This window comes from Lemur catta, chromosome 6 (assembly GCF_020740605.2).
Source record: "Lemur catta isolate mLemCat1 chromosome 6, mLemCat1.pri, whole genome shotgun sequence".
Lineage (NCBI taxonomy): Eukaryota > Metazoa > Chordata > Mammalia > Primates > Lemuridae > Lemur > Lemur catta.
In genome coordinates, this window is record NC_059133.1 from 93,805,194 (window position 1) to 93,818,744 (window position 13,551).

Consider the following 13,551-nt stretch of genomic DNA (forward strand, 5'->3'; position numbering starts at 1 on the left):
TGATTTGTGGGTTTTAATGTATATGTTTTACACATATTTTATTATACTTATTCCCTAGTATTTTAAGTTTTTTGATGACATTGTAAATGGAAATTCTAAAAAAAATTATGTTCTAATTGTTGCTTTTATACAATTAATTTTTATATGTTGCTCTTGTGTTCTGCAGTTTTGCTAAATTCACTTATTAGTTGTAGTAGTGTTTTTTTTTTGTTTTTTTGAGGGGGCAGATTTCTAAGGATATTCTACATAAGCAATTATGACACCTTCAAATACAGAGAGTTTTTACTTCTTCCTTTGCAATCTTTATACCTTTGATTTATTTTTCTGGCTTACCCTGCTGGCTGTCCCTCCAGCAGAAGAATGAATAGAAGTGATAAGAATATTATGTTTCTGACGTTAGAGGGAATCAATTCATTAAATATAATATAGTTGTATGTCCTTTATCAGATTGAAGAGGTTCCCTTCTATTCTTTTTGTGCCAAGAGTTTTTATCATGAGTGGTTTTTGAATTTTGTCAGGTAGTTTTACTGTATGTATTAAGGTGACTGTATGGTTTTCCCCTTAATTCTATTAACATGACGAATTGCATGAGTGGTTTTCAAATGGTGAGCCAACCTTTCATCCTTTTGATAACTCCTATTTGGCCATGATATGTTAACCTGTTTTATATCTACTGCTAGATCCATTTGCTAATACTTTGTTAAAGATTTTTATGTCTATGAGCAAGAATGACAGGTGTCTAAATTTTCTTCACTTATAATGCTTTTTTAAAGTTTTGATATCAGAGTTATGCTGGATCCATAGTGGGGAGTGTTTTCTTCTCTGTTTTCTAAGAGAGTTTGTGTAAAATTTATATTATTTCTTCACAAAATTTTTGGTAGACTTGACCAGTGAAGCTTTCCAGACCTGAAGTTTTTAAGTGGGAAAGTTTTATAAATAAAATTTAACTTTTTAAATAGAAAAGGGCTTCCTAGGTTTTCTGTTCTTCTTGAATTAGTTTTGGTAAATTGATTTTTCATGAAATTTTTCCATGACATCTAAGCTGTTAAATTTATTTACGTAATTTTTTTTAACATTTCCTTATTGTATTTTTAATATTTGCAGGATCTGTAGCTGTGTACCTTCTGTCATTCCTGATATTCATAATTTGTGTTTTTTTAATTTTCTTGATTAGTCTAGCTAGAGATGTATCATGTTTATTAATTTTTCAAAGAGCCAATATTTACCTTTCTATTTTCCTTTTATATGTTCCTTTTCTATTTTATTGATTTCTGCTCCTATTTTTTTGTTATTTCCTGTCTTCTAATGATTTTGGGTTTAGTTTCTTTTACTGCCTTCTTGAGGTGGAAGCTTAGATCATGACTTTCTAATATAAGCATTTTAAAAATAAATTTCTCTGCAAGGATTGCTTTTGCTGTACTTCTTAGATTTTAATATATATATTTTATATTATCTCTGGTTCAAAATATTTTCTATTTTCACTTGTGATTTCTTCTTTGATTCATGGATTATTTAAAAGTATTTTATTTAATTTTCAAGTATTTGGGGAGGGTTTCTAAATATCTTATTGGTACTAATTTAAATTTAATTGTGGTCATAGAACACAGTCTCTCTGATTTTAAAATTTTGACATTTATTTACGTTTTTTATGGCTCAGAATTTGTTCTATCTTGGTGAAAGTTCCCTGTGCATTTGAGAAGAATATGTGTTCTGCACTTTTGGGGTGTATAGTCTATTATTTTCAATTAGATCATGTTGGTTGATATAGTTTTCCAAGTCCTCGATATCTTTTTTGATTTTTTCCTACTTGTTCTATCAGTTACTGAGAAAACATTGAAATCACTGATTGAGACTGTGAATTAGCCTATTTTTCCCTTTAGTTCTGTCAAGTTTGCTATGTTATGAGGCTCTGCTATTAGATGCATACATATTTAGGATTCTTATGTCTTGATGAATCTATTCTTTTATCACTATGTAATAACCTGCTTTATTTTTGGTAATGTACTTCATCTTACAGTCCACTTTGTTTGGTATTAATACACACATCTCAGCTTTCTTATTCTTAGTAATTAGCCTGGTATATCTTTCTTCTTACTTTTATTTTCAACCTTTCTATCTATTTAAATTAAAAGTGCAGTTCTTGTAAATAATATACTAATTGGACTTTGCTTTTTTATCCAAGTCTGACAATCTTTATTTAATGTAATATTGATATGATTGGGTTTAAATCTGCCATTTTGTTATTTATTTTATCTACTGTCTTCTCTGTTGCTTGTTCTATTGTTAATTCTCTTCTGTCTTTTTTTGGTTAACTGAGTTTTTTTTTGTTGTTTTAGTATTATCTCCTCTGTTAGCCTTTTTAGCTCTATTTCTTCATATTGCTATTTTAGTGGTTACTCTAGAGATTGCAGTATACATCCTTGACTTACTACAGTCTACCTTGATTTACTAATATGTACTCTTTTTCCTATATTCTGTGTTTTTATTGTCATATAGCTTACTTCTATCTAAGAGATAAATTCCACAAAGCACCATTATTATTTTTACTTTAAATAGTCAATTGTCTTATATGTAGAATTTAAAAAGAGAACTTAAAACAATATTGTACATTTATCTATATATTTATAATTTCCAGAGCTCTTCCCTCCTATATATCTGAATTTCCATGTTATATATTTCCCTTCGTCCTAGAGAAGAACTTTTAGCATGGGCCAAATGCCAACATGTTACTCAGACTTAATTTGTCTGAAAATGTCTTTATTTTATCTTCATTTACTGAATATATAATTTTAAGTTGACAGTTTTATTTCATCACTTTCAATATGTTCCATTGTCTTCTGTCTTGTATTGTTTCTGATAACAAGTTAGCTGTTATTTTTGTTATCCTCCTGTATGCATTTTCTCTCCTCCATTGGCTGCTTTTAACCATTTTTCTCTACCTTTGGCTTTCAGAAGTTTGAGTCTATGCTTATGAGTAGTTCTCTTTATACTTTTCCTACTTTGGATTCAGAGAGCTTCCTGCATCTGAGAGTTGATTTTTAATCAAATGGGGACATTTTTCAATTATTATTTCTTTAATTTTTTTCTGCTCCATTTTGTCTCTCCTGTTTTTCTAAAACTCTAATTATGTATACAGTCATGTGTTGTTTAGTGATGGGGATATGTTCTGAGAAATGCATCGTTAGGCGATTTTGTCATCGTGTGAACACGATAGGGTGTACTTACATAAACCTTGATAGTATAGCCTACTACCCTCCGAGGCTACAAACCTGTACAGCATGTGACTGCACTGAATACCGTAGGCAATTGTAACATAATGATAACTATTATGTATCTAAACATGTCTAAGCATAGAAAAGGTACAATATAAATATAGTATAAAAAATAAAAATGATAGACCTGTATAGCACACTTACCATGAATGGAGCTTTCAGGAATGTAGTTGATCTGTGTGAGTCAGCATGTGAGTGGTGAGTGAATGTGAAGCCCTAGGACATTACTGTACCCTACTGTAGACTTTATGGACACCGTACACTTAGACTATACTAAACTCATAGTTTTCTTTCTTTGATAATAAAATAATCTTACTTTACTGTAACTTTTTTACTTTGTAAACTTAAAATTTTTTTTAAAAGCTTTTGATTCCTGTAATAATACTGAACTTAAAACACAAACACATTGTACAACTGTACAAAATATTTTCTTTATTCCTATTCTTAAACTTTTTCTATTTTAAAAAATTTTATTTTTTTTACCTTTTAAATTTTTTTTTTATTAAAAAACTAAGACACAAAACACACACATTAGGTTAGGTCTACACAGGGTCAAGATCATCAACATCACTGTCTTCCACCTTCATATCTTGTCCCACCTGAAGGTCTTCAGGGACAATAACATGAGAGCTGTCATCTCCTATGATAAAAATGCCTTCTTCTATAATATCTCCTGAAGGACCTTCCTCAGGCTACTTTATAATTAACTTTTTGTTTAATAGGTAGAAGGAGTACTTGTAAAATAACAGAAAAGGCATAGGACAGTAAAATACATAAACCAGTGACATAGTTGTTTATTTTCATTATCAAGTATTATGTACTGTACATAATCATGCTGTTCTGACACAGTAGCTTTGTTTACACTGATATCACCCCACACATGTGAGTAACATGTTGTTCCATGACATCACTAGGTGACAGGAATTTTTCAGCTCCAGTATAATCTTAGGGGACTGAAGTTATATAGGTGGTCTCTTGTTGACCAAAACATTGTTAAATAGCTCATGACTGTACAGTCAACCACTATAGCCCCACTATTCCACTGGTCACTGGGGCTCTGTATATTTTTTCCTATTTTTGCTTCCTCTCTGTGTTTCAGTTTGGACAGCACAGGTCAGTCTTAAAATTCTCTGATCCTTTCTTTTCTTGTGTCCTATCTGCAGTTAATCCAACCCAGTGAATTTTTGATTTAGAGTATTGTATTTTCTACTTCTAAGATTTCCAATTGATTGTTTTTCTTAAAGTTTCCAGTTTGTTCTTGAAATTCTCCATCTCTTTTTCCATTATATTCATCATTCCCTCTACACTTTTTAACATATTTATCATAGTTATTTTAAAGTTCCTGCCTGCTAGTTACAATGTCGAGATCGTTTGTGTGTTTATTTCTATTGAATGGTTATTCTCTTGGTGTGGCTCAAATTTTTCTATGTCTTTGCATGAATTTTTTTTACTATGTATTAGACATTGGTGGAAGATATGTTGAAGAGACTCTTAATTCTGTTTTTTTTTCTGTAATGAAGGTTAAGTTTGGTTCTAGCAGATGGCTAGATTATTGGTGGTTCACTTTGAATTAAAGGAGGCTTAATTTTAAAATTACATCAGGGTGGGTTATTTCAGCATTTCTCTTAGCCTTAGGTTGAATATTTCAGTCTTGAGACATAGTCTTTACTCCTGTGCAAATTTCAATGGAAACCTGAGGTGTTTCACCCCTTCAGCTTGGTAGGATTCAAACTCCAAACTCAGTCTCCCCTGTGGTGTGTGGCAGCTGAGATTTCTGCTAAGGTCTTTTAGCTCTGCAGCTGTTGTTTGGTCCCTGGGCTCCTTGTAGACTCCCCTATGCGTATATAATTAAGAGATCAACGAAAGATTTGAGAGGAGTTTATATGGAGATTTTCCAACTTCCTCTTTTCTGAGGGTTTTCCATTTAGTTTCTAGCTATTCTGGCAGTTCCAAACTCTGTCTGAGTCCTCAGGCAAGTACAACCTCAATTTTCTGCCAGAGTTCCAGATGTCCAGTGCCCTGCAGACTGCCTTCACAAGAAATGCTGTTTAAACATGAGCCTTGTCCACTGAGCCTCTTTCTTTCAAGGATCAAAGAACCTACAATTTGTCCTTGATTTGGGTCACCCTCCAGTGCCTTTAAATAATGCTTTGGATATTTTGTCACTAGTCTGTGATTGTTGTCTGCATGGGGATTAGTCCAGTACAGGCCACTGTGCAATTACTGGAACCAGAACTTCATCACAGGTTTTTAAGCAGAGAAGTGGCATGTCTAGGCTTCTATTTTAAGAAGGACATTCTGGCAGATGTGTAGTAACCTATAGTATATGGGGAAAAGAATGGAAGTCGGAAAACAAGATTATTAGCAGAGTCCATGGTACATGATTGCTTAGACTAGATGATGACAGAGGATGCTGATTATGGCAAGCAGCGAGGAGTTCGAGATACATTCTTAGCAGGATTTGGTGATGGGAGTTGACGAGAAAAAGGGAGGAGTCAGGGATAGCCCCCAGGTTTCCAGTTTGAGCAAGTAGTTGATGACACCATTTACCAAATAGGGAAGACTGGAGAAGGATGAGATTTGGGGCAAAAATCAAGCTTCATTTTGGACATAAGTCTCAAGATGACCATAAAGGAAACGATTGCATAGTAAACAACTGAATTTTTAAGTCTGGAACTCAGGAGAAAGGTCTGATTTAATAGATCTGGCTGTTCCAACTGGAGGCAAATGCACGTATGTGCGGGGAAGGAATGCTGTCTTGGGGACTGAGAACTGACAAAAGCTAGTTAGAGCTGGATGTTAACTTTCTAAATTCTAGGTGAAACTGCTAGATAGGAGAGATGAGAGACCCTCAAGGTAAGCCTACCTAGAGTTGGGATGTTCTGGAGAGGTTAACTAACTACTGTTTCCCCCCACCCTTATTTAGGGTTACAAGGAAGAGAAGAACCCAGGTGAATGCTGTGGGAGGTGTTTGCCTGTGGCTTGCACCATTCAGCTAAGAGGAGGACAGGTCATGACACTGAAGGTAGGAGCAAGCTGGGCTCAGGGTTCCTTCTCACATCACCGTCTTGTGTCCTGTTTTGAAATCTTCTCTTCAAGAAAGAGGGACTAAGTTTGGTTCAATGTTGGCTTCTTTTTCCACCTCTTTCTGATTTTGTAAAGAAAAGATGGATGACTCATGGAAGGCATGGAATTTTCTCTTTAATTTAGTTATTGTGTTGCTCTGGTTGACAGGAGTGTACTTGGTGTATGGCCTCATGATTTGGACTTGGTTGACCTGTAAGATTTTCTCTAGCTTTGAGATTCTGTGAGACCAGACAGACACCAGCGTGAAACAAACTCTGATCTCCTACAGCCAGAGCTAGCTGGGGGACTGGGAGGCAGAGCCCCTGGTTCATCTCTAGTTTGGTTCTCGATCAGCCAGTTCACTGTTGCTGTGTCTCAATCCTCTAAGCATCTAAGCAGTTACCATAGTCGGAGGATTCTCTGCATTTACACAGTAAAGAAGTCATAAAACTGGAAGCCCACTTCTGTGTTCTGGGTGTGGGGACTTTGTGCACTGTCTCATTGTTCTGTAGTTCTCCATATTGCTTCAGCATCCCCAAGGCCATGGTTTGCAGTGTCTTTGTAACCCAAACCCTGTCTTTGAGTTTGCCCTGCTCACTCCTCCCTTTCCTTCTAGCGTGATGAGACGCTGCAGGATGGCTGCGACAGTCACTTCTGCAAGGTCAACGAGAGGGGAGAGTACATCTGGGAGAAGAGCATCACCAGCTGCCCACCCTTTGATGAACACGCTTGTCTGGCTCAGGGAGTGAGTAGCCAAGCTTGGGCCCTGCTTTCCTTTTGACTGTCTCCCGTCCTTGACCCTGATAGCAGGGTCCTTCTGAACAGCTCTCACGTGATTCCCAGTGTCCAAGGCAGATCTCTGACTAGTTTTAAGAGCTGATGAAATGACAAGATGAAAGCCTGTTGGAGAGACAAAGTTCTCTGCAGTGCAAGGATGCTTTATAAAAACCTTCCTGTGATCCTTGAATAGGAAGGTGAGAGACCAAACTGATTTCCGGTCTGCCTGGGAATGATGGTCCCGATGATGTCATCAGAAGGGAATTCGGAATGATCAAAATTGTTTCAGCCCGGTCAGGTGGGGTGGTCCTTCTGCTCACACTTGTGACGGGAGGGCATGGTTTACAGCTGGGACTTACGCTCAGGGCTGTGAGTTCAGAACTAGAAATAGGTCTGGAGTAACCTGGAAGCTGTCCACTGTGTACTATTTGTGCCTAACCTGGGCCTTTGCTGTTTTCTTAGGGGAAAGTTATGAAAATTCCAGACACCTGTTGTGACACATGTGAGTACATTGCTAATATCTTGTCCCTTGCAACCTGTTAGATCAGCCATATTTCTTGATCACTGGCCATTCACTATATTTAATCTTGCAGGGAACAGGCTCCCCTCCTGGATGTCACTAGACTGCCCTCTGCTCAAATCCCCTTTTAAATGCCTACGGAACAGTCTCTTTTCCCTGTTTTTTCAAGCTCCTGACTGCCTCGAGACTCTTATGTGCCTTTCTCCAAAACTACAGAGTCTTTGGTTGCTTGCTCATAGTCCTATTATGGGAGAATACCTTCCCTCTCCAACCAGGGCTCCTTGAAGACGGGGACCCTTGACAGAGCAGGTACTCAATACATGCCTGCTTATGAACGTGGTCCAGCTATCTTGAAGGGAAAGGGAAGACACCAGCTGGCTAACGATGTGTGCTGTGGGGGCTGCAGGGAATACAGAATGCCCTCTCAAGGCTTCATAAGGGTGGTCTGAATTTATTACCTCCCCATCTTTACTCTCTGCGCCTTTGACCTTGTGATTGTATCATGGCGGTTGGTTCTAATCACTCACAGCAATAGCTTTGGTGAGGGGGCTTACCAGTCTGCACGTCAGACAGTACTCTTCCCACACATCCTTATGTTCTTGAACACAAGTGACTTTCAGGATCCCAATGCTAACGCTATATTTTCTGAATACAGAATTACTTGTTTGGACTAATATTTTTTGTTTTAGTGTGTGTGTGTGTGTGTGTGTGTGTGTGTGTGTGTTTTAAAATTTTGACATTGGGTTTACAGTCCCATGCCTGTTTTCAGGTAGAAAAAGGAAGAGTGAACGCATAAATATCCTCAGTGTTCAATCATTCATTCTTTTCTTCCTTTCGTCCCCACTCCCCTCCCCTCCCCTCCCTCCCCTTCCCTCCCCTCCCCTCCCTCCCCTTCCCTCCCCTTTCCTTTCCTCCCTTTCCCTTCCCTTTCTTAGCGAGTTCATTGCTTGGTAATTCGTTCTTTTCTTGATGGCTTACTCTGACAGCCTCTGTAATTGCTGTAACCAAATCACAGATTGAGGAAACACTCTGAAAACGTTTCTTTCTATGATTCGCATCTGAATGGTTTAAGAATGTGAAGTCAGGAAGCCGTCAGAGAAGATGAATTCCCTCTAGGCACACTGCACATGGAATTCAGTTATGAGACTGTTATCTACAAAAGCACCAGTAAGGGGCCTTTGAGACCCTGAATAAGGAAAATAAGCCAGGCCCAGGGATTTAAATATACAGCAAAATAATATAGCATGTTGGCCTAAATATGCTTTTCTTATTCATTCTGTAAATGTAGTAGTTGGCAGGCTTTACCTTTAAAATGAAATTATTGGGAAATCGAGAGGCAGACTAAATATGTCATTAGGGTTGATTTAGATTTGGAGCCATCCAAGAATGGAAGACTCCTAGTGTTCAGATGGGAATGCTGAGCTGGAATTAAATCTTTGAATTCTCAGTGGGCCAAGCAGAGATTTAGATCTGAATGCCACTAGCTGCTGTACATAAGGAGACCCATGCCAGAGACCTAGAGACAGCAGGACCCAAAAAGGGGTCTTTGGAGGCTCTTAGGGATCTTCTGGGCCCCAGTAGAGACAGCGAGTGCCTCTCTGTGATCATGACATTGGCCTTTCCTCTTATCCCAAGGCAGGGTGAGATGGATAATAATTATATTCCTTAGCTACTTCGTTGCCTGTATCTTCTGGATATAGTTATGAGTGCAGAGGCTTCTTCTAGCCATTATGGCTTTTAGAGTCTACAGTTATATAAATGCAAGTCGCATTCATTGACATCACCAAGGCACAGTGAATCTAGGCTCTTCCTGCAATTAAAACTGTACCATTAAGTGAGTTAAATCCAGCAGTAACGACATGTCTGAATTCGAAGGGCTAGAAGCAGCTGTGATGAACCAGGATAACTTAATTCCCTCCCTATGGCTGGATTTTGTCATTTTTTTATTGTGAAATGGACCTGTTTCCAGCACAATGAGGGCACTGGGGCTGAAGGGTGTTCTGTAGAACCCCAGCCAGTCCCCAAGTTCCACCTCTGTCCTGTAGGTGAGGAGCCCGAATGCAGAGACGTCACTGCCAGGTTGCAGTCTGTCACAGTGGGAAGCTGTCAGTCTGAAGAGACAGTGGACATTCACTACTGCCAGGTAAGGGTCTCTGCCTTCCATAAGGCCTGAGTGGGGAGGGCTGAGTCTCTTTGTTTGGACACATCTCTTTAATTACATTCTGGAAAGAAGTGGAAAATTCGCAGAGAGGAGAAGGGAAAGAAACTGGAAGTGTTTTTTCCAAAGTAAATGTTTTATTGAAATAACTGGGAACTTTTGATCCCAGGAGGAAAAAAATACTGAGGAAAGACTCAATGAGTCCTTAATGAGGACGGAGAGTTATTTATGGACGATGGGGGCTGCGTTTCCTGTAGATCAATCAAACACGCATAAGAATTGCAGCTAGAGGGATCTGGGTGTGATATTACCCCAGAATAGAGGAAATGTCAGCCTTCCCTGAGATCTGCCTTTACAAATTGCCTGGCTGTCCTGGGTGTCTGTGGGTGAGGCGAGGCCTGCCTTGCTTGGAGGGGTGGGGGAGGAGGCAGGCTGCCCCAGAGTCCCGCCCACCCAGGGTTACTCACCAACGCGCTGCCCTGCCCCCTGTGCCCCCTTGCAGGGCAAATGTGCCAGCAAAGCCTTGTACTCCATCGACACCAACGATGTGCAGGACCAGTGCTCCTGCTGCTCCCCGACGCGCACGGAGCCCCTGCGAGTGCCCCTGCGCTGTGCCAACGGCTCCGTGGTGTACCACGAGGTCCTCAACGCCATGGGGTGCAAGTGCTCCCCCAGGAAGTGCAGCAAGTGAGGCCGCCGCAGCTGCCGCCCACCTTGCCCCACCAGCCAGAGTCGTCCTCTGCATGTTCTGCTCTAGTGCCCGCCTGGCCCGCAATAAAGGCCAAGCTCTCCTCTCGCAAAAGGCCGCTGGTGCTCTGTGTCTTAAGGCTGAGACGGGAACCGTGGGCTGAGGCTGAGTCCTGAGACTGGTTCTGAGGCCCCATCCGAAGCACTGCAGCCCCAGTATCTGGGAGGGCCCGCCAGCCCTTGGGGAAACAGTGGTGTCTTTGCCCCCACGGGGTGGGGAGGGCATAGCACGGGGCAGGCTTCTTCAGAAACTCAGCCCAGTGGCCCCAAGTGAAAGGGGGTTTGCTCAGGAACATTGGGTTCTCCAAGCTGCGAACTAAGGGGCTTCTGCCGTAGCAGAGGGTGGGCCTGGGGGCCAGGGTCCTGCTGAGGTAGATATGGCGGTTGTCAGTGTGGAGAAGCCATTTGACCAGGTGTGCAGGGATTTCTCTGAGCCCGTAGCTGACAATATCCCATGTCCCCTCAGTGGCTTCTGTGGGAGGGAGAGGTGGAGAGGTGCTGAGCACTGAGGGGGACCTGAAACAGGTGCTGGCGGGTGCGGCAGCGTGGTTCCACCCCTGGCTCGGCCATCGGGTGAGCCCCAGGCTTGGAGGCAGACCGGGGCTCCACCTGTGGCCCTTGCTCAACCGCGTGGCCTCAAACAAGCCCCTTCATGGTTTTCCGACTCAGTTTCCTTGAAAACAGGAATGTTAGTCTCACTCATGGCATGCTAAGGATAAAGAACTTCAGTCTAAAATAAAGCTTGAAAGTGCTTAGGTAACTGTAAATTGTTCTATAACACTGTAAGAAGTGAAAAGGATAGAAATGGGGAAATCAAGGCTCAAGTGGGGAATGTGACTCTAATGCCGACGGCAGAGCATCAGGGATTTCTTTCATCCCAGGGGCCGAAAGGGCTGAGTTCCTTTCGGGCTTTATTCACGATGTCAAGGCCCCACCTGCTCCTGACATCTTTCAGTGGAAGAGGAAGAAGAAGAGGAGGGAGAGGTGTAGATAACACCAAACATCACTTGGTCCCCACATCACTAACCAGTATTGTCACTCTCAGAGATCGTCCTTCCTTAAAATTTATGAAAAAATTTACATGCACACTGGCAAGATGGTAGAGACTCTAGTTGGGGAGAGAACAGTCACGAGAATGAAGGAGATGTCCTGGACGTGCTAGGAATTCAATGGAGAATTGATTCTCTTGTAACACGGGAGAGACTCACTCATTGAAAATACTGGTCGATGGAACTGGGCAGAGTTTAGACATCATCTACTGCACTGTCCCTGCCCCATCCCTTTACAAATGATGAAAGCAGCTCAGAGAACTCAAGTGACTTGCCAAAAGTCACACGGATGCTGGGTGGTGGGGCCAGCTTCAGAACCCAGGTGCTTTGACACCTAGACAAGAACCCCCAGGCCACTCCACCAGAGCCACACGGTCTGCTGCTTACAGATTCTTTCCTTGCCACCATGGCAACCAGTGGCCACTGCATTTCTGTCTCCACCACTTCTGTTATCGTCTAGGATTAACCTCAAAAGAAGCTGCATTACAGGAAAATGGCACAGATTATGTTGAGTAGGTTTAGGGGGGAGATTGGTGGGATAGAGGGAAGAAAGAATGGATAGAAGTTTTATATAACTACTCAATAATTCAAAGGTTGTCATCTCTGCATCTATCACCCCACCCCCAACTTTGAGTAGCCTCTAAGGTCTCTCTTAGTAGGAAACCAGATCCAGGGACAGGGAATTAATTGTCACTCTTCTGACTGATCACCTAACACTCTAGCTGGGGACAAGGTGCTATTGGAGGCATCAGTCGCAGAGAAACTCAGCAGGGAGGCTGCCTCTTCTGCATAAGTTGTCAATTTTCCTGCGTCCTGTGCCTTGACAGCCTGCACGTCTCATACTTGCTGATATGACATTTTACCATCCATAAAAAAGCTGACTCAGGAAAACTGCATGTTTTAAGAAAAATAAAAACAATGTTAGGGAGCTGGGTAAAAAGGACGCAGAAAGAGAAACTGGTGGAAGTAGTGCCCCTGTGCACGAAGTGTCTCAGCAGTCTTCCTTTAGCTACAGATACTCCAAAGGCAGGGTCTGCACCTTACCTCAGGGATCCTTTCATTTGCTCACCCTCAGACTAGATGAGGCAGAATCCCCAAAGTGAGTGTTTTAGGGGAGTCTCGTGGAAGGAGTACACAGGGAGGAAGAAAGTGCCAGAGGGAGAGGAGAAAGGGCGTGGATGAAGGCGCAATGGTGAAAGCGTTCCCAATCCTTTGAGATGGAAAAGATGTGGAAAAGACATGGAGAAGCATCCCTGGAAGTAAATGATCAGAAGGGCGTTGTTAGGGAAAACAGCTGAATAGCAAGGTATTAGGACAGATGGCCTGTCCTAATACTTTATTAGTATTACATCCTATTATTAAGTATTATATTACATTAGTAATACATAATAATAGGGCGGGCTGCCTGCTTTGGGATCCTGGGATTCTCCTAGAGGTGAGTTACTTGACTTTAGCACTTCAGTCTCCTTGTCTGTAAAATGGGTACACTGCAGTAATCACCTCATAGAATTATTGTTAGGAGTAAAATAATACCATAGGTAAAGCGCTGAGAAGGGTATCTGACAAAGAGGAAGTCCAGTGGGAACGTTAGCCATTGTTACTTGCAATGCCAAAATAAAGCCCTAGGTTGGGGCATCATACTTTCTGGTTTTCGTTCTGTTCTGCCCTTGACTGTGCTGTTGTACACCTGCTCCCCTCGCTGCCTCAGCTTCCTCGTCTGTAGAATGGGGAGCAGTCATCACCAGCTTACATCAGTGTGGGGGAGAAAAGTCTTCACACCTAACGGTGGGCGATCGCCATAGTGTGCTGGACCTTAACGCAACACTTGTTCATTCCGGGGACCTTGGCAATAGTGACTTTGTTTTGCTTTGGGACATCTTGGCGTTGTGGATATCATCATCTAAAATGGTCCTTTGCTTGTCTTCTCTTCCACCCTCCTGCCTGTGGCCAGGTACCTAGACC

At 41.4% G+C, this 13,551-nt stretch overlaps 1 protein-coding gene across 1 annotated transcript in view; it reads left to right on the forward strand.

The window, feature by feature from the left end:
- VWF (von Willebrand factor) overlaps nucleotides 1-10,595 on the forward strand; it is a 143,813-nt gene extending 133,218 nt beyond the window's left edge. Inside the window, exons 48-52 of the mRNA XM_045554544.1 lie at nucleotides 6,199-6,297; nucleotides 6,955-7,083; nucleotides 7,578-7,617; nucleotides 9,681-9,778; nucleotides 10,296-10,595. Of these exons, the coding sequence (XP_045410500.1) occupies nucleotides 6,199-6,297; nucleotides 6,955-7,083; nucleotides 7,578-7,617; nucleotides 9,681-9,778; nucleotides 10,296-10,484 (555 nt within the window). The 3' untranslated portion in view covers nucleotides 10,485-10,595. The remainder of the gene's footprint in view (nucleotides 1-6,198; nucleotides 6,298-6,954; nucleotides 7,084-7,577; nucleotides 7,618-9,680; nucleotides 9,779-10,295) is intronic.
- Nucleotides 10,596-13,551: the final 2,956 nt, after the last annotated feature.